The sequence below is a fragment of the Serinus canaria genome, chromosome 1A (assembly GCF_022539315.1).
Source record: "Serinus canaria isolate serCan28SL12 chromosome 1A, serCan2020, whole genome shotgun sequence".
NCBI lineage: Eukaryota > Metazoa > Chordata > Aves > Passeriformes > Fringillidae > Serinus > Serinus canaria.
In genome coordinates, this window is record NC_066314.1 from 23,723,864 (window position 1) to 23,751,496 (window position 27,633).

Here is a 27,633-nt window from a genome sequence, read left to right on the forward strand (position 1 = left end):
AGCTCCCTCAGCCTTCCCTCCTAAGAGACGCTCCAGCCCCTTAATCATCTTTGCATGGACAAAGGACACTGCAGAAAGGGCACGGGCAATTTCGCAGGGTTTTCGCAACACGGAGAAACAAATGCATCAACCGCGCAGCCTGAACCAAACACACCGCGTGAATTCGGAGGGATGCAATGAGGAGGCAGCAGGGCCTTTACCGCGGGCGGAGCAGGAGCCCGGGCCGGGCGCGGCGCCGCTCACCTGAGACGCTCTGGCGGTTCGAGTCCGCGTCCCCGCCGGCGGCGCTGGCGGCGCTGGGCGCGCTGTTGTCCACCCCGCCCAGCAGGGGGCGCAGGTGGCTCACCGAGACCTGCTCGATGAAGGAGGTGCCGTACTTGCGGAAGTACCACCACTCGAAGATCTGTAAGGCACACAGGCCGTCAGGGCCGCCGGCCTCCGCCCCGACTCCAGCCCGCTCCTCCTCCCGCCCCTCCGCCCCGACTCCAGCCCGCTCCTCCCTTCCCTCCCAGCGCTGCGCCGCAGCCCGACAAGCGATGAGGGAGCCCCAGTCGCCCCGCGGCCTCCCTGCCCGAGCACACGGAGAAGTTAAATGTGACCCAAGTTTAGGTGGAAAATCTCAAATCTTGTCAACGCAATGTTTAACTTATTTTTTTTTTTAAACCCAAATAAGCTCTATAACTTCAAATTATTTCAGCTGTTAGGCCTCTTTCTCTAAGTTTACGTCTAGAGCACACCTCCCCTTTGGGCAGGCACGCCGGTAGGATGCTGCAGCCAGAGGTGAGCCTGCCTCGCCTTGCCTCAACTCCCTCTGCAGTCCAGGGAATGTGAGGCAAAGCAGGCTTGCTTGTTTCCCCAGCACATGCTTCCAGAGAGTTTAATTTAAAATGAGTTTAATTTCCAATGAGTTTAAAGAAAAAAAGTTAAAAATGCCAAACAAACTCCAGGAAGCTGAATCCCATTCCTTTTAGGATTTTCCACCTCCTAGCTGAACTGTGTTTTATTTTGTTTGGCTGACTTGGGCTGACTCCGAATTAATTTTATTTTCAGGCATTTGGTTGAGCTAGTAAACCAGAAAAAAAATTATTTACAGAACTCTACTTGGAAAATCATTTCACAACCTAAGAGAACACCTTATAATTTAAATTATTCACATAAATATGTATCTGTGGTATTTGCACAAAAAAATTACATTACTCCGTAAGAATACACATATTTCAGGAAACCACATAAACCTGGAAATGAAGAATAATTCATATAAATATGGAAAAGGTTTAGACTGTAAAAGTTGTAAAGAAACTCATGCTTATAATGAATAGATAAGTTGCACTTGAATCATCACCCAAACATCTACACACCACAGGAAACAAAAGCAAATCTAAGGAGTTTTGAAAAATTTGGCAGGATTTTGCAATAAAGATTGCACTAAAAATTGGGAACAAACAGTTTCTGCCCTTCCGTTTTCCTTGGTATCATCATGTGTTACACCAGTCCTGAAAGCTTTGATAAAATCTCTTCCTACTACGCACAAACAACAATAAGGGAAAGGATTGTGTTCACATCCTTGTCACCATCAGTGTGCTGTTGGGCAGGTTGTGGTGGGTCAGTCAATAGACAGTGGGCTCTGGAAGGCCTCTTCGGGGTCTGCCTGCTCCAGAAAAGTTCAGGCCAGGCTTCACATACTTCTTTCTTCAATTTTTTTAAAATTCTCTTGACCTCTTTATATAGTTGAAATGACTTCTGTCTCCATGAAATTGGACTGTCTGTAGACAAGACATACTTTTTACGCTACCCCCTTCTTTAAAGGAGGGGGAAATAAATTTTCTGACATAGAAGGAAAATGTTTCTCTCCAGAAGATGGTCCAAATACATTCTGCACTGAGTCTTCCCCTGAATTTCAATGTGTTGTTAAAGCATCTACAGGATTCATATGGAAGGACTCTATCTGCACAGGAGTGAAAGGGAATGAATGTGTGAATATGTGAACTCGTCTCAAGGGTGGCTACTTGAGATGAGCTCACATGAGACTGTGTGGCAGCTCTGGAGATCACTTCCCAGAATAATCTAATGGCATTTCTGGGAGACATCAACAAGAAAGAGTGGAGCAGTCTGATGGGAAGAAGACAGAAGGACTATGTGAACACATATAATTTGAGAAGATAAACAGATGGTCACAGAGAAACCAGAGCATTAACATATTCAGATCTTTGTGAACTCTTTCCCACCCAAGTCACCAAAAACCCCACACAACCTGGACAGTTCCTCCTTGCACAGAGTCTGAGGTGCATTTGTCACTGTTCTGGTTCCACTGGCATGTGCCCGCAGCAGCAGCCAGGTGGGAATGCCAAGTGCCAAGGACAGAATGCTGATGCAGTGTCACTGAACACTTGTTCCACACTGCTGATAGGCTTCCCCTGGCATGCATCACTGTCTCTGAATAATGGAGAGGGTGGACAGGGAACTGGCACAGGAGTATCAGCTTTGGTTTTAGCTGTTCTCATGCTCTTAGGCATACCACACTTTCTAAAGGGGTTAAAGTTTTTATCTTATGATTTAGGAGAGCATCTTAAGCATGTGGCTGGCTATAAGAGAAAGGCTACACCATAAGATACAGTCAGAGATCTGCTGTGAACATTTGTTTGTCCTGTCTTTGAAAACCCTGGAACAAAGCAAGGCACAAAAGCCACACTTCCACCTGTCCAAAGCCTCAGAGGGAGAGTGTGCTAGGAATGAAGGATTACAGTCTTGCACTGAAGCAAGGGACACTCAGGAAGAATTTCACTACAGCTTAAGTCAGGGACTCAGGCACAGACGCCAGACTGTTGTGCAAAACTCAGACCATATCTAACAAGCTTTGTACTTTCTCTAAGAAAGGAAATAAAAAAGGTTTTGCAAAATGTGCTAATAAATTCCTGCTCATTAGTTTAGTCATGATCAGCTTTTAGATGAGGTCAGTAAACCCAGAGAGGGAGTGAGCAGCACAAAAAGACACTTGAGCCCGTTTGTCCTGCACAAATGTATACCAGCTGGGAAGCTGTCACACTGAATTTTAATGAAACTGAGGGGACAATCACAAAGAACATGCATATACATAAATGTAATCTCTGCTACAGTTCAGCTGAGTGACAGAAACTTGCTCAAACATGTGACACAGCTGTAAGTCTGCATCCTTAGACTTACAAATACATTAATTATTTTTAAAAATGGCATTAAAGCTCATAAATTGTTTAAGGCAGGTTTGAAAAATATTTGCTATGTTGAGTGAATCCAATGTCAGGAAACATCAGCCAGATCTCAATCCATACTGTCTCTTAGAAATTAAAGCCATAAATCATCCTCATTATCACAAGCCTGTGCTTGGAGTGATTTGTTCAGCATGTATGAAAAGGTAAAATCTGTAATTTGGTACTTAAGTCAAAACAATAAATTCTTTTTAGAGAATTTTTGCATCTTAGCATCATCTGGTTTGAAACCCAATTTCTATAAATCAGATTTGACTTCTAACTGCATCATCTCGTTTGAAAGCCATGTGAAGTCAACAATCTTCTGACAGTTCAGCAGATGAGAAATCATATGATAGAATAAATTACTGTAAGGATTAATTACTCATTGACAGAGATGTGGAGTAGAGAGGAAGTTCATCAGAAAGGTAATTTCTGCACCACCTCTGAAAGAAAAAAGCCACCTCATTTCTGTCACATACATACAGTGGGACAGGAGCTCATCTTCAGAGATCTCCCCTTCACAGCAGTGGCAAACTTATTTGGGGTCTTTCTAGTTGGTGCCTGTGCTTTCAAATTGAAACAAGGTCAAACATCTCCAAACTCTCAAGGGATTTTTGGGACCATAATGTTCCCAAGGGCCAAGTTAAAGCCCTGCTCTGAACATTTCCAGCTTTGTGCATTAAGAAGTGCAATTGAGAATTCTTATTTTTTAATCTGGTATAGGTATTGCTTAATGTGAGAGTATTTGATTTTGGAAACATTGTCTTCTTAATGCACTTCTCTTCCCTTGTGCAATGAAAATGTTTTAGTCATCCTCTTTCTTATCTCTGCTCTCACATACAAACAATCCCAAATAATTTTATTTAGCTCTGTAGCAATGAATCTATTCCACATCACTTGGCTATCAGATCTGATCTTCCTGCACAGTTTTTCAGAACAGATATTCCATTATATATGCATCAATTCACAAGGGATGGTTTTGGTGGTGGTTCTCACTGGACCAACGAGCAATGTCTGTCCATGACCTGAATTATGCTTTTCTGTTTCTCACATCTGAGACAGGCACCCTCTTTTAGAGCAAACACTATCATTCCCTCCTAGTGTATGTGTATGGAGTCTTCAACAGAAGCAGGAAAGAATTTCATTTGCCAGCAACTTCCACAGCTCAGATTTCTCTTTCAGCCTTGTAATGAGACTTTCAGGTCTCAGATGGGTAGATGTGGAGTACTCTTTAACCAATCTAATGGATTTAAAGGAAACTTACTCTCTGGAGGAAGGGAGTAAGTATAGTGCTGGCAAGACTTGATTCCATGGTTAACCCTATTTTATAAATAAAAGGGACCACAACACAGGTTTGGTTCAAATAATCCATGCTGTTTGTTTGCAGGCACACTACCTGGCCTGTGTCAACTCTCCCAGGCAATGACTGCAAATGTTCCAGGTGTATTACAGCCCAGGGGCTGTTTCCAGTAGACACTATGGAAAAGGCCATCCATATTTTGGGAAGCAAGAGTGTTTATCTATATGAGTGTGACTATACAATGCTACTTGCCTTCCAACAAAGCAAGCTGCTGGTCTGTTTTATTTAGCTGTTAGGGGTAGCCAATGACTCCTGATCCTCCAATCCTGCCCCTCTTGGATCTAGGAAACAGCATGCCTCTGACCATGCTGAGTGTCCTTGATGACAGCCTTGAAGGATAAGCACCACCTTTCCTTCTAAATTAAATACACACACTCAGCATCTTCTCACTCTGCTCCTGGTTACTGAACCTCCATTTGTCTCATCTCAAAGAGTTAACAGGAGAACATACACACAGTGCTAGTGGGCAGCGTATTCAAATTAAAAGCTGTTTACTTCATCCACCTCTGGAAATACAGAAACTTAAAAGACAATAACATATTGCCAGGATTAACTACTTCTCTCAACACTGTGTAGACCCCACCTAGTTATGATAGCATTTTCTTGTCTGTGGACTGGGTTACAGCCTGCCTTCCAAGCGACCCGTCCTCTCTCATCTGCTCCTTGGCAAGTGTTTCCAGTTTCTTAGGAATTCCCTACAATGATTCTGCCCTTCCTGACCTTGAGCCTTCTCTGAGCAGAGCAGAAATTTTCAATAGTTACCACGTATTGCTTTTCAGCCCTCAAAGACTATCCCTGCACAATTGTCAGACTTTTGCAGAGCCTGGGGCAGCACCCAGAACTCAGCCACCTTTCGGCTCTCTGCAGCAGACAACACAAAGGAGTGAAACAATTAGTATCAACAGATAATAAGTCCTGTGTTACCCAGGTTCTCTCTCAGACTTCCTGTACTGGTACCATTACCAGTGGTTGGCTACAAACGGCTGTGACTCTGACAGCATGCTACATACTTGGGTGATAGCAAACAGCCTAGCTGCTCAGTGCTAGGCAGTGTCTAGATTAATGCTCTACCTCTGTAGGCTGGCTTTCTAATTCTTGCATCTGAAAGACGTGGTATTTGTTCATTGCAGAATGTTTTTCATTGTGTAGCAGAAGACACTAGTCTCCCAAGCTCAGAAATAGAATAATGAGGAATTCTTGTGAAGATTAAGTCTGAGGTTCACTTCTACCTGTGCTTTGTTAGAACTGAGACTCTATCAGTTTGCAAGTGCCTCACATGCTTGCTGAGCAACTTTGGTGATAACTGTATGTTAAATATGTGGCTTTATTTAGAAATCTCAGTGGCATTTGCATAGTTCAAGTTCACAGCATTTACTGGATGTCACGTGTGTTTTATGACAGTTTTATTACCCTACCTGTGGAAAACCTCAGCCTCCCAGACATCGAAAACAATGCAGCTCATTGTATTCTGTGAGACAGCACACTGTATTTTACTGGATTAAAAGTTACTGTGGTGGAACCAAGTTTCCAATACGGTATTTCTAATGCAACTGTGGACTAAATATTCTTATTTTTGATGCTTACAACAGTACATGGATGAAGTGAATATATGCCAAATTGTTAATTTTTAACTATGTGTGTAGTCAAGTAATTGTTAAGGAAAATGCTTCACATAGAAAAGTATTTTCTGCACAGTTCTGACCTATAAGAAAAAAGGTCTGAAATCCTTGCTTTGATTAAGTCACATTGTTTGCAGCAAGGCCAGAATTTTACCTAAAGAATTAAAACAAAGTATGAGACAAAATAAGAGAGGAGTGTAGTGTTTTGCAAAGGAGTAATGTAGTATTCAATTGCCAAAAGCTGAACTTTGCAGTCATTGTTTCATGACCCAAACATGAGTTAGGAAAAGCAATCACTTTCCCATCAGTCACCACACTTCTGAAATGATGGAATTTTCCATTATTTCATAACCTGCGGTGCTGTGATTGCTCCTTCTGATTAGGAACTGAAGCCAATTGATAATAGAAAGAAATCTGCCAGCCCATATGGTGGAAAATTCCAAGCAATAATAGTACATCTAGCCTAAAAAGTACCCCAGTGATGTAGATTTGACAAGAGAATGTTTATTTTATATAAGAACTTCACTTTATACCATTAACAGGACTAAGAATCCTTTAGAACTGATGATGCTGTGTAGTCTGATGTGTGTGGCAATGCTGGCAATTCACCATATACTGTAAACAGCATGTACAACTGGGGCACTGGTAAACAGCAAGATTAAGAAATATTTAATCCAAAGCACACTTGGGCTAATGACAAACTAGCACTACCTCACTAGAACTTAATCAGCTGTCTTTTCTGATTTGTGATCTGGTCAACTTGCAATTTCTTCTTTCTGTGACCACATCTGCTTCATTCTTTTACCATTATCAAATCTACAGAAAACATGTTTCTCTCAGCACAGACAGTGGTCCCTACAATCTAGGGTTCCTGGTTGTTACCTGTCTTGCCTATATACGTTTTTCACATTTAGGAATGTGCCATATGAACAGCAAACAACTGACAGCAGTAGTGAAGATACAAAAAACAAACAAACAAAAAGGCTTTCAGTCTGATTTCTGTGTCTACACCTCCATCACCTCACTGTTTCTTCAACTTGTTCATAATGGACTTTCTCATGTAGTACTAAGTGACTTCTTTTGATTAAGGTTCAATCTGATTTCTTCGTGAAAGTATTCTAGTGGTGTCCTTTTGCCCCTTCTCCATATCATAGTCTTGAGTACTTCTTGCCACTTCCTCCTTGCACTTTCCATCAAAATACAGCACTTAGAAATTTCTTGCTCACAAGTTGCCTGCTGAGCTCATTCCTCAGAAATTGCCTTCATGAGTACAGTACAAAATGTACCAACATTCACAAGGATGAATTTAGTTCTACATAAATTAGTCACTCTTCGAAATTTTTATTCCTGTTTGATTCTGTAATGTAATTCAATAGGGAAAAAAACCCCTGTCTTTGTCTTGCCACCTCCTCCTGCTGTCTTCACCCTGTAGCAACAAATACGGAACCGTGTCTGTGAAGCCCATGTAATTTCTCTCAATCCTTCTCATCTTGGTGGTGGCACCCAGCATTTTCTTCTTTCTGAGTGACAGTGCTGCATCTAACATTATTTTCCTCCTGTGCATTTGAGTGAGTTCTCCTGAACTGCATCCAAGTCTTACAGGTCTGGCTCTTGCTCATATTCTGAAAGTTCTGTTGATCTCTCTGGAGCTCCGTTGAGTGCTTTGGGGCTCAATCCATACAAGACTGATGAATGCCCAAGGTGCAAACATTAGGTAATTGCCTTCTGCTATGAGAAAACTCAGAGCAGGGCACAGCAGCAGTGCACCTGCTGCTTTATACCTGAAATCATCTAAGTGATGAGAGTCTCACAGGCACTAAATAGTCAAGTATGCCATTTGTTTATCTATATTGGCTACAGGCAATGTGGAAGTGAGAGATGTGGATTTCCCAAACAGAACTGATAGTGTTCAGTTAGGATCCCAGCTGTTTTCAGGTTTCTCTGAGATTAGTAGATCTGAGGTGATGTGAACCAGCCTCTAGCCATGTTTTGCTCTGGCTCCTCTTTCCACTTATCACTACAGTAGCCTAATCTTGGTTTCATTGGTCCCTCAGTTACCTGCCTAGTTTGGTGTGGGGAGGGAGGGTCTACAGCTTGTATCCAGCAGATTTTAAAAGCGCACAACTTGAACAAACAAGACTAAAACAAAGGCAACCATTCCCTGAGGAGAGGAAGTGGAGAGGGAGGGGCTGATCACTTCTGGCTATCTAGAGACAGGGCACGTGGGAATGGTTCAAAACTGTGATGGGAGGATAAGACTAAACATTAGGAAGAATATCTTCACTGAGAAAGTGGTCAAACACATGATTCCTTGAGAGGTGGTGGATGCCCCAGGCGCTTAAGAGGCATTTGCAGAGTGCCCTCAATAATGTCTTAACTGTTGGTCAGCCCTGAAGTCATCAGGCAGCAGGACTAGAGGATCATACTGATCTGTTCTGTGTTATGCTATTTTCATTTGTGTAAGCAGTAAGCCAACTCTCAGCATTGAGGAAACAAAAAGAGACCACATACACTCATGTACACCCTGTTAATTCCTATATTTTTAATTTCCATTTGTTTCTATGAAGATATTTAATAAAATTCAGAGAAAATGCTCTGCTTTGGACTCCTGCATTGTGATAGTATTATGATGCATTGTGATAGTATTATAATTCACTCCCCTGCATCAATTTGCATAAAAAAGCCCTCAAGAATTACATATGGGAGGAGGGTTTTTTTAAATGGTTTAAAAATACAGACATTTAAGCAAATAGGCAGCTATGTACTGGGAAAGATTCTAGATGTGAAGATCTGAAATAATTATTCCTTGGAATCCTGGCATTAGAACTGGTGTTTCTCTAGAAATCTTTCAGAAAGGACCATGCTAAGCTGAGATAGTTGGTACCTTTCCTCCTCTTTCTTTTATTGGCCTTTTTCATTTCAGTAGCTCTTGTCAAGGAAAGCACTTAATGTACAAATACTCATTAAGAATTCCTGTAGGTTTGTTAGTGAGTCACATTGTTCTTCAAGACTTTTTATCTTCAAAGATACAGCACTGAAACACTTTTTTTTCGTTTTCATTGCCACAGAAAGAGACAAACAAATAAAGAGAGATTTTATGTGCTGCAGAACTGTAAATTTACAGAAGCAAAAAATATACCTATAATCTGCATAAAGCCTGAAATACAATTCTGGATATCAAAAACTCAAATTCTAAAGTGATATTAATAGATGCAGTACTTACCAAAATAAGTCCTGAGATTAATGAGGATGTGCCTGTCAGGGCAACATAGAACTTGGGGGTTAATGTGTTCAAAAACATACTCACTGAAAAAGAAAAGAGAGGAAACCATGAGTACAAGAGCAGGACATGTTCTCCACGTGTCGCTTCCTCCTCCCACCTGCAGGTAAATGATTACCTTAGGTTTGATGAAAAGGACAGTTAAAATAACATCCTGTTCCATCTGCCTTACATGCGATAAAGCAGAGCATTAGACTGCCACATGCACAATTTTGTTTTCACAACAAAGTCAATCACAAGGCTTTGGAAAACAATTGCACACGTCTGGGACTTTCCTATTTCAGTCAGTGCTCCACTGACATAGAGTTTGGGATTCCCCATGATATATGGAAAACATTTTATTATATGCCTTTGCTAATTCATTGCAGTTAGAAATCTTGGAAGTCTGTCTCAATGTCCTGCATTGAACATTGTCTCAACATCCTGCAGATCTTGATGAAGTTTTTTTAAGCTTTTTACTTCTCAGTACCTTGGTTCCTCACTTAAAAAGTAGAAAATAATGGCATTTTCCTAATTCGTTCTGCTGCTCCAAAGTTGGTGAACTACTCAGTATGACAACAGTGAATAAGTGATTAGAAAAAGACCTAACTAGCTTTCTTAGTGAGGGGTGAAAATCATGATAGTTGTCCAGATTATCTGAAATCTAGGGCAGAAGTGAAGTCAGATGAGCAATTCTATCGGTACAGGTTTCTGGAAATCCAAAGGACTTTTCTACTCATATCCCATCTTGAAAGCCCGTGAGAAAATCACCAGGTAGTCATGCTCATTCCTCACAGAAAATCCCTATGGCTGGCCTTAAGAGTACCTAGAAAATATTCTAGGTTTTTGATGACTCTACAGAAGCTACTAGAGAGAACTGGAGTTTTACTAAATTCTAGATGTTTAAAGAAAACGCAACTTTACATAACTTCCATCTTCCACAAATGAAAACATTCCTAATTAAACCACATAAAGGGTTAGAATACCTTCTGTAAACAACCCTACTGGTCTCATCCTTAACCAGTGCCAAAGAATTTCTCATATATATACATTTATGTATATACACACACAAACACATATATATATTTGTATATGTACATGTATCCAGGACTGTGGAGGGAACTGACAATAGTTTAGCAGGTAAAATTAGAAGGCTTGTAGCAGAGTACTAGTCATTAAATAACATTGATAAAAGACCTGGATATGTAGGTGTGAGGCCCTCAGTTCATTCTGTTCTCTTTAGAAATAACACCTAGCAGAAATTAAATAATATGAAGCCAAAAAATGAAGAGGAGACAACAATAGCAGAATACAAACCATAAAACATATGATTCACTTTCCATGACCAGTAAAAAGAAAAAAATGTTTTCCAGAAATGCATCACTAGAAGATTAAAGCCCAATTCAGCTGCTTTGTTTGGGTTTTGGCTGGTTACTTTCTGTGTTGTTTATTTTTCTTGAAGAAGCAGTTAAGTGTTTAAATGGAACTGTCCTTCCCTAGTCCAGTGGAGTGGCATTAAGCACCAAGCTGATATAGTAAAGAATAAATCTGGTGGGTTTTAATGCCATTGTACATTTTCTTTCCCAAATGCACTGGATGCAGGATTCTCAGCTGGTGTAAATCAGCATCACATCCTCCAAACTGTTGTGCACAACACAGCTACACTGTTTTAAGCCCCTCTCCCTCTCCCTCTCCCTCTCCCTCTCCCTCTCCCTCTCCCTCTCCCTCTCCCTCTCCCTCTCCCTCTCCCTCTCCCTCTCCCTCTCCCTCTCCCTCTCCCTCTCCCTCTCCCTCTCCTTTCCAATAAAAGCAGACTTTTAAATAGTAGTCCCTGCCTTCTTCAGCCACAGCACCTACTAAGTAGGAAGAAGAACAAAGAGACTGAAATAGCTTTGGCTTCACCCATAGCCTGAGTCTTTTAGAAGAAACATTCCTCATTTTGGAATGCAAATGTAAGCCAGAGACATACTCAAACTATGTCACTGGGGAAATTTCAGACTGCCAGTGGAACAACTTCCTTTGCTTAGGTCAGGATATGCCTGAGAGAGAATATCCTATGATGGTATATAGATGCCTGTGTTCTACCTTGTACAATAGTACTACTGCAGTGCCAACATAAGCCAGGCAGAAAGAGGCTTTACAGGGGATCTTTCTCTTCCACACTCCCACCACAGCTTCACAGCTTATGGAATGCTGGAATTTTTTTTTTTAAATTAAAATTTCCCATTACCCTGGAAGTAGTTTGATTTCCAAAGTTGTGAGCCATCTAAGTCTACTGTGAAGATTCCACATGAGAATATCCATATCCATTAGATAAGGATATAGTCTATTTGCTTTAACTTCTATTACTGACCCCCATCCATTAAAATTGTTTTGGGAAATAGATCCCCACTTGGAAGAGCCCTCTCAACAAATTAGCTGTATGGAGCTCATCAGTTGAGTAGACTGAATATGGCTCTTAGGAAATGCTGTTAGCTTTCCTCTGTCACCACTCTTTTACAAACAATGTGTACTGGTTTATAGAGAAACTCTCACATGGGAATGGAGATTGGATCTTATTTATCTCTAATTTCCAAAAGCATTACTGCTTTCCTCTTTGCCTGCACATACACTGGTGCTCCTTTATCCTCCTTAATATAAGGTGCTGCAATTCTTCACTTTTACAATTTAGTCACAGGAAGTGGCAAGGTGAACAGATATGATTCTGGATGCTTTTAGATTTTATGGGCCAGAATCCCAGGTAACTGAAATAACTCAGTAGATTTGATACACGTGCACTCAATGACCAGAGCTGTTTATCTGGACTGTGTATCTCTAATCCTTTGGCCATTCTTTTTCCTACTCATTAAATATAAGGATCTTCTACTTCATTATGAAAAGTATCACCTTTAGCCAATTATTAGCTACTCTCCCAGTTGCTTTGTCTCCATAAATATTATTAACAAAAGGAAATGCTTTCTAATAAGAACCATATCTCCAAAACAGTAAAACTAAGCATGTGTGGTCTATTTTTATTCTGAAGTCAATGAAAATTCAATCATTGTTTCAGTGGAAACTACATCAAGGCCTAGTTCTCATAATAAGTAATCTCAACAGTAAAAATCAATCCACTTTTGCATTGTGATATATATCCAAAAGGGAGCATTTCTTTACAATCAGCATTCTGACACTGAAGAAATCACGACCATATCCAACATCTCCATCCCCCAGTGGAATCAGGGTTCCTGAGTGTGTTGCAGTAAAGTAGAACCATGAGATAATGCTGCCTGTCCATCTGCCTAAATTTGGACAGTAGTGTTTTACTTCTGTATTTCCATTTGATGGTGAAGCAGGATTGAGGAGCAGAGAGATTTCTGAGAAATGTGAGCTGAAGTCAATAGCAGATGACTGCAGAATAAAGAAGCCAGGTAGAATCATCAGCAAAAGGTAGTACTGTGTGTCATTTCTTCTGAATTCCAGTGTATGCCTAATTATTTCTGTTCACAAAGGGAAGATGTTGCAGCTATTGAGTTTGCAACATCATCTCTTGTCTGTAACCTGGTAGGACTTAAAAAGGGCAAGTAAGGAGTATCTAGACAAAGAAACTTGCCTGATGTTCCTACAGTGGCAACTTGTTTGAAATTACCGTCAAATCCCAATTATTTGCACAGGCTTTTGACAATGAATGATCTATTTTAGGTGTGTTAGTACAGCTTGTTTTGTATTTTTTTAAAGAAAATCAGCATGACCTATAAATTCTGTCTAAAAAAGCCAAACGTACTTATGAGAGACTCCTGGCCCTCTATCCCCTCTTTCTTCCCTTCTCTTTATTGCTTTAATTTTAATAATACCTGAGATAGCCTGAATAAGGCATATTTACATTATCAGAAGTGCCTAAGTTACACTGGTAAGTCATTTCATCCTTCTGTATACTGCCTAGGGAAGGACTGTTATTTCATCATTAACTGTGCCTGCTCACAGAGATGAATTTACATCCTGTTCAATTCACAGCAAACAAGGTACAAATTTTAACATTTATATCTAACATTGCCAGTTGAGGCTAATCGAAAGAGGTGATTGAAATGTTTTTGAAAGCAGATGCTATTTATTCCTGTTATAAAAATTATTCATTCCCAATACTTGTGATTAATTCTGAACCTGGGACTAAACACAAGAGGAAAATCCAGGTATTTTTCAAGTAACAAAATCCGTGAAACATGCAAAATGTATCACTCAAGATGACAAAAACCACTATTACTTTATAAATTTCTTCAAGTCTTGAGACATTCAGAATTCAAGCATGTGAGGAACCACAGTAGAAAATACTGGGATTGAACTGCTAAAAGTATCCTATTAACTGTACATCAGTTATTTACATTAGAAGGTCACTAGGGGAGGGAACACTGCAAACTACCAACTATTCCCACATGAAGATCTACTAAAATGACCGCCCCATTACCTACTTCTGAATGTGAGGTGATAGAAGTGTACAGTAAGGTCCAAATAAAAATTTCATAGCAATGTAACATAAATTGTATACACCAACAGATCAAGAAAAACAGGATGGTATCATTTATGGCACTTCTTTGTTATCTCAAAATGCAGGTAAAATGAAATATACCTCAATAACCTTGTTAAATGAAAAAATATGTTATGCATAAATAAATAATATATAAATTAAATAAATAAAAAAAATATAACTGGGTACAGTAGTTAATTCTGTAAGAGCAAATTGCCAGGAAATAAATAAAAGTTTATAGTCGCAGAACCCTTTGAGTGCATTGCCAGTCCTTAAGTCATCATGGCTATAATATCTGAGTCACTAAGAAATTCTGCTGTACTTTCTCCTCTGCATTCCATAATATTTGCTTGGTAAGCAGACTGATGCAAACTCTTTTAACACCAGTGCCAAGAGTCCCAAATCCCTTAGACAGGCAACAAGCTAAGAAACTTATCATTGGAGACCTGTGACACAATAGCAATTTAATTTCTTTTCACTGCAACCACCCATTCAGGCTGCTGTTCCAACACAGTACAGAAGATTTCTAAGGCAGTGACTGGCTTGTTTCACAGGCCTCTGCTTGGATTAGTGAAACTTCCCAGTCCAAACTTGCAGGAGCAATGAAGAACTCTTCTACCAAAGTGTCAGCAAAGAGGGCAAAATTAAGTTCAATAAACTTCTTTTACTAAGTGTATAAACTTTCCCTCTCTGAGTATGAAACACTTCATACTCTTGACTTTAATTTAACTGTTTGTACATAAACTTTCTGAACTCTCAACCCCTCTCTCATAAGAATGTTGCCTATTTTTTGGGAAAACACACTAGAGTCAGGCTGAATTATGGATTATATGCTGTGATGGTCTCCAGCTAAATGTAAATACAAACCCCATCAGATTTAAAGCTAGCATAGAGTATTGTCTCAGAAAAACAAAAGCACTTCCACCAGTTACCAGGATTTTCCCTGGGAAGCTACTAAGATTTTTTTAACTTCTTCAGACTTCTTAAAGGAATTACCAAAGAAGAAGCAAGCATTCAAAAGTTTCAGAATGCTGCAGAGATTTTCCATTTACCTGTTGCAGATGCTATGCAGCTTCCTTCTGTAAGGCCTTTTGTCTAGATCCATTTTCAAAAAAATTTCCAAAAATTTGAAAAAAATTTCTCACCTGTAAACAAATGTGGCCATTCCAGGCAGAAACAGCTGGTGTCTTATCTGTGCACAAGGAAACCCAGATGCCCACTCACTGTTCAGCCACCCAGTCCCATCCTAAAGGCTGAATGATAGTCACATTCAGACACCTGGAGCCTGTGCTGATGGCCAGGAGTCTGCAGCTCTCAGTTACCACTGGATCAGAGCCCAGGTGAGAGAATATGGTGATGCACCAGAAGCCTTCTGTTATTTCAGCTCTGATCAACTACATAGTTGTGCATAATCGAAGTTCTGCCCATACAGATACTTCAAATTAGTGAAATAACTTTCTGGACAGCAGACCACCACACTCTCTCTTCCATGTTTCCACATCTTGAATGCAGGTTTTCCCTTTCAATGGAGTGGCACAATAAAAAGGGAAAGTGAGTAGGGACAGGCTTCTGGAGTAAAACTGGGTATGATGACAGAGGCTTTCGGCCACAAAGCACAGCCCAAAGAGAAGAAAAAGCAGATGGTAGTAAACACAGGACCAGTTATGTGTCAAAAACTTTCAGGTTCATTTACTCATAACTGAAAAATAAAGAGCTTTGAAAATGGTAACTAACATTCTTTCCACTTTGTGACCCAATTTCCCACTGAGCAAATTATATCCAGCACAGAAAACTGAAACAAACCTTAATAAATTCAGTCCATCTTTTCCCCCAAAAAAATGCTGCCTGAGGACTGCAAACAAATTGTATTTAATCATTCTTCCCAACATGCTAACATGTTAAGTATCTGAAGGCCAAAGTGACACAATGATCTGTGCGGGCTTGCTTTTCAACACCAAGTCTATATTCATAATATGATGTTCCAAAGTTATTTGATCGATTAAAACCCTTGTCTCACTTCCTAGCAGGAATTAGACTGTCCTGGCTGTGGAGCTTTTGGGACTTAGACAAATGCACTACATCCTTCAGAGTGCATTAGCCATTTAGCCTGTTACTGTAAGTTTGCTTATCCTCACTGTGAATAGTATACAGGGAAATGTAACTGATAAGAGATAAGAACCAACACAGAGCTGAGGGTAGAAGGGCCTACAGGTGCACCAAGGAAATCAGATCTGTGAGACAAAAAAGCACTTCAGACTCTGTTGTGACTTGGGCAAGGAAAAAGAAAACCAAGTAAGAGGTAGACTAGTAAAATACAGAGATGAGCTAAAAGAAAATTAGAAAATAGAAGGGCAGTAAAAATTATCATGCATAGAAAGAAGATGACAGAGGCAAGAATGGCAAAAGTAAAAGACACAAGAAATGACACAGGCAACATGAATGCAAACAAAGGCTATTTTTACTTCAGCAAGAGATGCTTTGCACATCAGAAGTACCTTTTCACTGGGAGAAATAAGACTGCCAACAATAACAGCTTTGGTCATTTGGGAAGGGATGGTATCCAGAAGTTATTCCTTGCTACCAAATGCACCCCAAAGCCTTTTCTCACAAATTATTAAACCCTTAACAAAAGGTGCTACTAAAGGTTCCCATTCCCAGCTATATTTTCCTAGAATGTCCTGCTGTGGTCAACAGCTACACTATGCCTCAGGAACAGAGAGGTTAGACACACAGGCTGAAAATGCACTGTAACTATACCCAGCCCAAGGAAAACATTCTGTCTTGGAGTTTAAATACTAAAGCCAACTTAGTATCACTACATCCAAGCACAGCATTTTGCTATTCCATTTGTCTGAGGTCATGAGCTCCCTACCTTATGGATTTGGGGAGAGTAAAAATATGAAGAAAGAAGATCAACTATCCCGAATGCAAGTCACTATTATAATGCAAATTTCCTGTCACATATCCCTGCCAAGGGATAGGGACATTTGCTCTTGCTTTCACAATGCAGTGGCGACATGAGTTAATGACACAGCTTCTGTTAATTGCAGAGCATGCTGCATGAACACCAAGATTTGCTAATAGTTGGCAGCAGAAACCCTTCTAAAAAAACCCACCCATCCCCTCCCCTCCTCTGAAACCAACAAAATCCCCATAGCATTTCCATTTAAAGAAAACAAGGGAGAAACCACTTCCCTTGCAGCCCTCAGCTATCAGGGATTGAACTGTGCATTTCTTTATGACCATCACGGGGTCCTAATGCTAAAACCAGACTAGTGATATTAATAATGTACAAGTGGAAAGGAAAGACTGGGTCAAATAAAAATGAGACATCAAGGATGAGTGATGACGCGTTGAGTAGAGATATTAATACTTGGATTTTTAGAGATGTGGATGTATAAAGTCATGTTGTTGCTTGGTTGTCAGTCAAATTCTCTTGCAACACTTTCAGCTTTAGTTCTTCAAAATCAGCTTGCTTGCAAATTGATTTGAAACACTGTCATTATACACATCTCCTCTGCAGATTTAGTTTCAAGAATCATGAATCCTTGTCCAATTTTTAGTTCACCATTGCACTGCATGAGAAGTGCTCTCTCAGATTTGTGATGGATGTCTTCATAGGCAGAACCAGTCCAGACACTGGAGAGAGCACCTTCACCGTTAGGTTGTGGTTTCCTTTTCTAATCACACACATACCAGCATGTGTATCACCGAATTCCCCAACACAAAAGCAAAGGAAATCCCAACATGATGCAACAGTCAAATGAGGATGGATTCCCAAGAGGTCTCTCAGGTGACTGCAGAGTATCACCATGCAGAGACATCTACCTTCTCTTGGACACATATTTGTAAGTGAAAACAAGAGCAGGGCAAGAGTATGGCTGTTGCAGTTTATCAGATAGATGTTTTAAAGTCTTTTAGGTCTTCAGTTTAGGGTGCACAGCGATTGGACTCTACCAAAAATCATTAGTAATGTATTTCACTGCAAAAATGTAACTGCAACAAAATACCTTCTTTTCCACTCTGCACCCCAAAGTGTTCCAAGAAATCCCTATTTCAAGATTACTCTTACCACCCCGTAACTGAATTGCCACATCTTTATCCAGCTTGGACAGGCACTCTTTGCAAAGTTAAACACACCTGTTACCTTAACTGCTGATTATTCTGAGGCATTACACAGATTTATGTGGTTTAGCCTTTCAAAGCTGTATTAAAACAAAAGCCAATTACTAAACCTAATTATCTAGAGTCAGTTAAGAAAATTAAAGGCTTTTGTTCCAAGTACCAGATCAGTACAGCTCTCTAAATAGAATGGGTATGTTTTGCCCTCTTCTTTCATGCAGCACTCAGGGAGGTAACTGCACCATTAAATCTTTTTGATGTTGGTTCATTAGCTGTATAAAGAATATCCTAAACTAAAAGTTTGTCACAGTGATTAATTCCAATGCCAGAGATAACAAAGGCTAATCTGCTCTAGAGAGACAAATCATGCAAAGCGTTTTCACCAGCATTCCACAAATGAGAAAATATCCCATGGGTTCCCATTATCCAGGAACCTCTCTCAGAAGAGGTATTGCCTGCTAAGACAAAAGAGACACATGAACAAAGCACCCTTGGCTGCCCTGCAGCCTCCTTTTGTGCCTCCTTTTGTTCCAGACAGGATTTGATACGAGCACTAAACCAACAGATATGAGCAGTGCTACACTTTCCATCTTTGCTTGTGGGTCGCATTCTTCGGCATAAAAAAGACAGGAGCACCATGACTTGTGCAACAAACAAAATTGTCTCAGCAATGGGAAAAAAATCAGAAAACTGGGCTGAAATTTGTACATTAACTAAACCTTTAAAAAAAAAAACATTAAAAAAATCTGGAGAAATACTCTATTTCAGACATTTCTGTCCTAACCTTGGCAGCCTGACTCTGTATAGTAAATCTATTTTGAGAGTCTCTAAGATGCTGATCTCTTTACATTCAAGAAGTTGCAAGGTGCTTCTTGGAATAGAGGTGACTAGAAAACATTCATAACTAGAGCCAGCAGCAGACAATTCCCTGGAGATCTATAATAGATGATATCATTATTCTATCACTGAAAACTCGCCTAGTCAAAAAATCAATAGGGTGTTTGTGCCGTTTTCTCCCATAAGAAATTTCAACCTATGATAAATTTCTATATGAGGCAGGGATTTGTACTTTTCCAGTAACTCATGGCCTGGGTAACGTGGCACAAAATTAAGGGGAAAATGATTTTTCCAGCAAGTATGATTCATTATTGCTATATACCTAATAATCAGCTCTCCCCTTCAAAATATTCTTAACACTGTGTGACTCACACAGTAATTGTATCAAAAGAAAAAGAAGACAAGGCAAGTAGAAAACTTTTACTTCTTTGCATCCATTTTAGGGTATTTCAAAGAAAGCACAGCAGCAGGTTTGACAAGTACTGTATAATCTCCATTGTCTACCAGCCTCTTGGGATATCCAACACTTATTAAAATGGAAAAGGCTCTTGAGTAACTCTGCAGACAGAACCACAATCTGCATTCAGGACCTGACTGATGAGGAGACAAACGTCAGGGGGGAATTTTGCATAATAAAGATTTTCAGTAGAATGAGCTCCAGATTAAGAATTTCCAACCGAATGCAAAGCAAATGACGCAGTGGAATTTGAGGGAGCACCCCTCTCACATAGACTTATGGACAAACAGCATGAAGTTAGACTTTTTAAAAATTATCATCTTGTGGCTGGGGTCCTCCTGTCCCCCACAGGCAGTGAGTCTCTCTCCAGTGCCATCTCCTCTAAAGGTCCTGTGTGCCCGCTAGACAAAACCAGACTGTACATAGTTTTAAAGTTTGCTTTGTTTCATGAGAAGACAAATTAAATGACACTTAGTCTACCTCATTAACGTTAACAATAATGATATTATTTGATGAAATCCTATGAGAAAAGGCACTGCAAGACACCCATTATTTTTTAAATTAAATATTTGATGGCTTTAATTCTAAACATGACCACGGCTGACTTGGCTGAAAATAACTGTAATAGCATTCTGTCCAAAAGTGTCTTCTTTAAATTTCCTTTCTTCTGTTTAAAATTACTGAATCTTTTCAGAGGTGATTCTCATGCAGCCAGGAGGGACCAGAGGAGGGGTGGAGCAGGACTTGCATGTGGGACTCAAACTGGTACTCTACCTGTGGCAGCAATCAGGCTGTTCAGAAACAGCACCCCCACCCCTTCCACACATTAACCCCAGCACTGTGAGTTACCTGGCAGCTACTGCCAGGTTTCTTTTCCTCTAAAGCCAACCACCATGGAGGGACAAGTGAAAAATGCAGGAATAAATTAGCCAAATGTGGCACCCTTTGTAGATGTGAAACTCGTATGAGAAGCAACACCTACACAGAACTTAGTGTAACCTGTGTTCTCATCCCTGTTCTTGCCCCACTCACATACTGTATCACCTCTCATTTGAAAATTCAAAGGTGTATTTGGAAGTTCCCACATTTAGATCCAGCTGGGAATGTGTGGACTAAACACTCATTTACCTGCCTGAATTCTCCAGGCAGACATCAAGGAGCTGAAGAGCACATCCCCACATTTTAGTAAATAACTCTTGGGAAATACTCTGCATGTCATACCATACAAAACTGTACTGGATTCTAGAAATGATGATACAGAAAGCAACTTAAAAAACCCCATGTGATTATGTCTATGCCTTGGGTTTTGCACAGTTTTTTTGCACACTGGCTTGAGAGAAAGATGCTGAGCTAAAGGGAGGGTGTGCCAGAAGCTCGGCATGTCAACAACTCTGCCCTTCCATTCCAGTGCATCATGCAGATCTGGGTCTCAAAACAGGCAAGTAATGGCTGAAGATCCTCTTTCCAAGTTCCCCCCTTGACACTGACTAGAGCAAGTTCCTCAAAAATCAGGCCACAATGGCTCAAAACTGAACATCTACAATTAGGAAGTGGCTTTCAAAGTCTGGTCAGGCAGGCAATGTCACTGAGGTGAGACAAATCTCAGGAGCCCAGCTTTCCATCCTCTAGGGCTGATAAGACCTGAGCACATGACCTGGTGGTCGCTACTTCTACTGATTTCCAGACATGACTGAGTGCCACTTCCATCACTGCACTCGGTGACCAGAGGAGGCCATGCTGCAAAAACAACCTATCAAAATGCTGTGGTTTTCTTGCATCTGCTTGTTCCTCTTCTGGTCACCTTAGAGTATCTAGGACTAGTGACCATGGCTATGCTAATCTTCTGATGCTAGTGGTTAATTACCATAATCCCTGCACTGAAATTTTTGCTGCTGTCCATTAATTTGACCTGTTTAGACTGCCCTGGAAAAGTTGTCTCTAAAGCAAAAATCTGCCATGTTTTCTCTAAATGAAGTACCAAAAGTTTCTAGGGTTTTTTTTTTTTAGTAGGGGAATGCAAATTCAAAAGGATTCAACAGCTGGGGGACCTCCCATCCACTTCCAGTTGTCAATACACCTGTGGTCAAGAACTAACTTTCCATCCAGCCTTTGAGGGAGAGTGACCTCCAAGTGTGTGGCACGTGGAGCCAATTCCCCTCTGAACACACATCTGAATGAGCAACTGCTTCAACAGAAAAATCCAGAACAAAACTTTGAGAGTGGCAGAATACCAAAATCAATACAGCCATACATTCAAAGTGGGCTCTGGTACAGAAAGCTCAAAGAGGGAATGCAAAATTATTGTAGGAGGCTACTTAACTTAATGCTTTTCAAAATGCCATTTGGCTGAGAAACAGAGAGATTCAGAACCTGTTAAGTGTGTTCAAGGACTTGGAACTGTAGCATTTAAAGGACCAACAAAACCCCTATTGCTTATTATTCAAAGCACAAAACACCACCGAGAGGGCAGCTGACTTTCTGGCTGGAAGTGCCCATTAGAGAGATGTGCTTAGGGATATATAATACTGGAGCAGCATGGAACTTGCAACAGATCTTGGCTTCTGCTCCCAGCTTCATGGCTGGCTTGCCTGCAGTCTTTCCATGCATGCTTTGGATCCCTGACTGTGCTTTGGGAAGAGACCTAAGTAACCTTTTGTGTGCAAAAGCAGCAGAGATCTTTGCACTAATTTCTGGCCCCCTACTGGACTCTTCACTTGCACGTAGCACCCAAAGTGAACTGCTCTGGCCTTTTCCAAGGATTGATTCTGGTGGTGTCACCCTCTGAAATAGCTGACTGCATCCAAAGGAAGGCATTACATCCAGGACTTTCCAGCAGACCCGGTCTAGGTCCAGTCTGTCCCAGGACAGCACGGTAGTCTACACCCATGGTGGTCTCTGAAGCAAACTTGCTTGCTTTTCACTACATATAAAGGGGTTGAGAGATAAAATAGAGCATGAGAGCGTATGTAAAGGTGATTAGAACAAATAATTAATACTAAAAACCTCTTTTTTAGCAGAAAAAGTGAAGACAATATATAACCTACTGTGTTGGGTTTGGGTCTCCCTGTATTTGGCTATGATCTCCCTCTTTTCTTTGTTACTTTATAAAAACAGCTCCCCAAAGGAGGTTTCTTTGAGCTTCAGCAACATTGGCACTATTGAAGAATGGGTCCCTTGAAAGAGCTCTTTTTCATATTAGGCAATTAATCCTTCCCATGGTGAAGAGCTGCCACTGAGCAAGAAAATCCCAAACTTTGAAAACAGGAAACATCATCATTTAGGGGAATTAAGGAAAACCATCTGGGCTTGTCAAGGCTTTGCTGCCTGAAGGAAACAGCACACCAAAGCTTGCCAGCAAAGCCAAGCTCAGAGTTGATACCGGTAGCAGAAGCCAAAGGCAGGATATACCACAGGTCTGTGAGCTTGAAATGGTATCAAGAGATGTTACCATCTTGTAGCTGCTTTAAAAAAATGTACTTGTCTGACATGCAGTGGGGTAAGATTTGTTTATTGTTGCTTGAATACTTCAGGAAAGAAAGTAACCCTTTCCCAAAAACATTCACAATTTTCTCAGCAAAGCATAACACTAAAAAACAATATTTAACTGTTTTTCAAAATCCATGGGTTGTTTTTTTTTTTTTTCATTAACAAGTTCTTTGCCCTGAGGACACTTATTTTTCAGATTAAATAAATAACTCCAGTATTTTTTACTTGTGAGTTATGAACATGGCTTTGTGGGAAAAACGCACTTCTTGAAATGGAAATATTATAGGCTTCTAGACTTCTCCAAAATGGTGGTTACCTTCTTCTGGAAAGTAAGACTCCTGAGGAAACTACTCCAGGTTTGTTGCTCATGAAATATACTCATTTTTTTTTTAATAATTAGTTTAATAGCACAGAATCATTATCTTCTCCCTAAAGTGTTTGGTTTTATTGTTTTTTTTTTGTCCTGTAGGAATTTTCACAACCTAATTTAATATTGTCAGTTTTACCAAGTTAAATTAATACCACCAAACAGGTAAATCCTTCAGCTATTAGTTAGTCTCAAACCAGAGCTGGGCAGACAATTTGCAGTTGTTTTTGCTGCAATTTTAAGTATGTTGCTCTTACTGGCTTTAAAAACAAGGAAACATGTTTAATCCTATGCCTGTTTGTTCCTCTGAGGTAAAGCAAGATAAAAATGGCAAGAAACATTGTTTAGAAAACTAAAGCTGTCTTTGCCCCATCTTCCATCAATGCTGCTTGGCTGTGAGAAAATGCTGACAACATGGGTCTGTATGGAAGTGCCTCAAAGGCCACAATATTTTTCCCATACTCAAGTTCTGGGAAATTCTGGGAAATTAGGCAAACTAAGCATCACTGAGGCAAAATTACAAGAGATATTCAAATGAATAATTAAAGCAAATCCTCCTGGGTTACACAGCCTGCTGCCTGGGTGTTTGAAAAGGAGCTCCTGAGGAGTGGCTATAAAAAGCCTCCCCACTGAAGTGGACAAGGACCCAGGGGCTGGAGAAGCTCCTTCCATACAGACTGCACTGCTACCAAGCAGCACAGCTTGCCTTGAGCTCAGCTGCAAAGTGAAAACAGTGTATTAATCCTGCAGTTTCACACTTGGTTCATATTGAGTCAAGCAATTTCTGCCAAATCCTCACTGATAAGATGGAATAAGCAGAAAAAAGGAAAGCAAAATTGATACATGAAATGAAATGTCTGGATTCTCTACTGACAGTCCTGAAAAGTATCATTTTATTTCTGAGCAGACCACTACTGATTTTTCTGTTTTGCTCTGAGCAGACAAAGTTTTTCACCACAGTTATACTCCGTTTCTTCAGAACTGTTTAATACCAGGAGCCCTGCACAGAGCTGCCAGGAAAAGCAGAGCCTCTGCTAGCAGATGGGCCCAGTAAGATCTTTTGCTTGAGGCCAGCATGAGTGGGACCAAAGTGCTGTCTGTAGGTCAGATTACCTGAAGTGGTCACATGGGTTAAAAGTTATTTGCACTGAGTTATTTGCTCCTCCACCTCTTCAGGGCACACCTGAGTTTGTAAGTTAATTTCCCCAGCACACCAGCGTCCAGTTCACAAGGCCATTTTTACTTTCTTCCATGCTGCAGTAGTTTAAAAGCCTCTTGCCTCCACTTCTGTTATGTGCATCCACTTCCTTACCTCCACTGCAGTTCCTTTCTCTTGGACTTGTAAATTATTCATTCTGTCATTTAGCTCAATTTAGTTTCGATTTGCAAGGTCGTTCAAAGATAGCACAGTAGATTTATCCTCTCCTCTTTCCCCTCCCCTCCCATCCCAATGCATTGGAGATGGTCTCAAAAGGAGAAGGAGCCAGAGTGCAAAACTCCTGTTTGTGTCTTTTCTGACAGGAATACCTAACAACACCCATTTCTGAAGAGTTAAGCAGCAGCTGCCACTTCTAAAATCTAATTGTATTGTAAACAATGATGGGCCAAATGTATAATGAATGCTGATGGGCAAAGCTCCAGTCAAAGCTCCCACTGACACAGAACAATTTCCCAGTAAATTACTGCATAAAGCTTTCCCTGAAATCAGATATCCCTGTAGTTCAGCTAAAAAGGCCGTGAAGAAACTACAAAGAAGTGGTTGATGAACAGAATTAAAGGACAAAGGAATATAATCAGGAAATACAGATATTTATTTTATTTAAAGGAAGAATAAAAAGTTCCTTTAACTTTGAAGGAAAATAACCCTGTTAAAGAAAAGGAAACCATCACTGCCAAGATTCTATTGCAAGAACAGTCTGTAACTGATTTTTGTATTGCCTGGTGGGTGAGTGGGATTCCTGGAGGGGTGCTAATTCATGGAGATAACCTGGGGATGCAGCAGCAGCAGCTTCTTTTGATTTGAGGTAGGGCAGCCTCTGTACTACTGAACCTTGCTTTGAAAGGGACCTCCAAGAAGCTGAAATCAGTAATTGAAGGAGTTGCCACAACTGTGGCAACTGTGAGCCAAGCCCAGGTGAGGGGCAGTGCAGGCCCCTCACCTGGGTCCTTTAGCAAGGGGGATGCTGTTTGGGCAGCAGAGCAGCAGGAGGAGCAGTATAGAGGGATCCAACTCTGTCTCATAGCAATGGGCTACTAAACCCCTGGCTAAACCTGATGGATGCTGAAATCAGAGTTTGCCTTCTGTTTGCCCTCACTTCTGTCTATCTGTTAGAAAATCCACATGCCTTATTTTTACTGGTATTCCTAGATTTGGTTTTAAAATCCTCCAGGTACTGCCATTTCCTACACTACCCCAACAGACTGAGCTACACAGCTGCACTACCAGGGGATCAGAGAGCCACATCACTCCTTCCTTCAGAAAGAACTTGGAAAGAGGTTAAAACCAGCTCAGTGCCAGGGGCTGGAGGTCTGACTCTGCTCCTCTATTACAGACTGCAGATTATCTTGCCTGGGCACAGCACCTTTCGTGGCAGGCCTGGACAGAGATGCAGCTGTGGATGTCAGTGTCCAGCACTCAGGGCAAACACAACTGCACAGACACATCAATCTCATCAATCACATGTGCTGCACCACATGTAGCTTCATTTCTGACTCACAATTCAAAGAGTGACACAGTAGGGTTTAACCCACCTTCTAATGCCAAAAGAGTACTTGTTAAAATATATCTTAGAAAAGCCAAAATTCACTTCTTGTATTCTTTTTTCTGTCTTCAGCTTCTTTCTTCTCCTCATCCTCCTCCACTTTCATGTGATGCTAAGCCACTGATTCTCCAGCCAGTTTCCCAAATAATCTATGCTTAAGATGGACTCCAAGGAGCAAGCTTCCAGCCCAGGGTTTTAGCTTTCCATCTCTAAGAGTACCAGCAGCTCAGCAGCTAAACCTTTGTGTGTAGCACCAAGCATTTGCCTGTACTATTATTTAAACTGAGGGGTTTAGTGAGATTTTGATTGCTCGTTTTAATTCAAGAACTTCTCCAAATCTGTTTGCTCCAATAGCAAAAGCTTCAGGACAGCTCCATACCCAGTAATACATGAACACTCAGTCGTTTAGTGCAGTCACTCAGTGGTTTTTTAGGTTCATGGCCTTGAGCAGTATTTTCACATCTCTTTTTCTGAACCACAAAGAAAGAGATAATTTACTGTCTTGTTCCACAGTAAAAGGACATTGTCAGCCTAAAGTAAGGCCTTGACAGGCACATGTTTCTTCCCAGTGAAGAGAAAATACTCTGTTGAGAACTCCTCATATTCAAGGGAAAAGATAACCTATCTTACTGATAGGATTTTTTTTCCCCCAATCTGTTTGACTGTTGCCTCTTCTGGAGGAAAGTTTCCAGTTTATCCCTCCTATCCCAATGCATTGGAGATGGTCTTAAAAGGAGACTCTGACTTGCTATATTCTGGCCTTTCATACAACAATAAATGAAAAAAACCTTCCAATACAGATATTGATACAGATACTACTTTCAACTACAGATATTACTTTCAATTTATAAGTGACAGCATTGTGAAAGCCTGTAACAAATGAAGATAGTCATAATTTTGATGAGGATTTTATAAAAAGTTAATGAATACTGTCTTCTGCACTTGCATCTTTTGTCTCAATGCTCAGAGCACTTAAACAGAAATTAAAACTTTCTAATCCTGCAAAAATAGCTTAATATTATGTCAGTTTCCATACTGACACAATCATAGTTAAAAGGACAGAAGTGCACCCCAAAGCCCTGGTTCTACTTTTCTTTATGCTCATCCTGATGCTCTACTTTATATTTCTAGTCTGGTCTGAAGCCACTTTCTAAAGCAGGATTAAGTGCAGCTGCTAAACTGCAGAATAATAATGGTGTTTTCTAATATAAAACTAATAGAGGAGGAACTTTTGGGCATCTAATAAAGGAGGCTTTATTAATGAAGTCACATATGCACATTGCAAGAAGAGCTGGGACTCCAGGGAATGGCCAGAACATCCCAGTTGCTGACCTGCTGGTTTTGGTTTTTTCAGTCACATTAGCATAGAACATGAAATACTGATGAAAAGACAGCATGCAGAGCATGTTGCCTATCTCTGCAGTACATGGACTGGTGCTTGCCTATCATGAGACAGGACTAAAAGCAGGTATACAAAGAAATTACTAGAACTCAACAGCTCTTGCAACCAAAATCGTCCAGGCTTTGCCTAAATACTCATTTTGCTCATTCTAAGAATATTTATCTTTGCAATTTGCCATTGTATTTCAATATTTGGTATGTTATTTTGCCCAAATAAAAAGGACAGATCCAAGAAAATCTA

At 40.5% G+C, this 27,633-nt stretch overlaps 1 protein-coding gene across 5 annotated transcripts in view; it reads right to left on the bottom strand.

Annotated features, from left to right (window-relative positions):
* The window catches only part of ST7 (suppression of tumorigenicity 7), a 136,878-nt gene that overhangs the window by 50,494 nt on the left and 58,751 nt on the right, over positions 1 to 27,633 (bottom strand). For 4 of the 5 annotated variants that reach the window (XM_018910176.3, XM_050986800.1, XM_050986812.1 and 1 more), the window contains 2 exons: positions 9,427 to 9,509; positions 244 to 403 (listed from right to left, as the gene is read on the bottom strand). In XM_018910176.3, coding sequence (XP_018765721.3) covers positions 244 to 403; positions 9,427 to 9,509 — 243 coding nt within the window. Of the gene's footprint in view, positions 1 to 243; positions 404 to 9,426; positions 9,510 to 27,633 lie in introns of those variants that run through there. The other variant, XM_018910178.3, reaches the window with a different exon arrangement.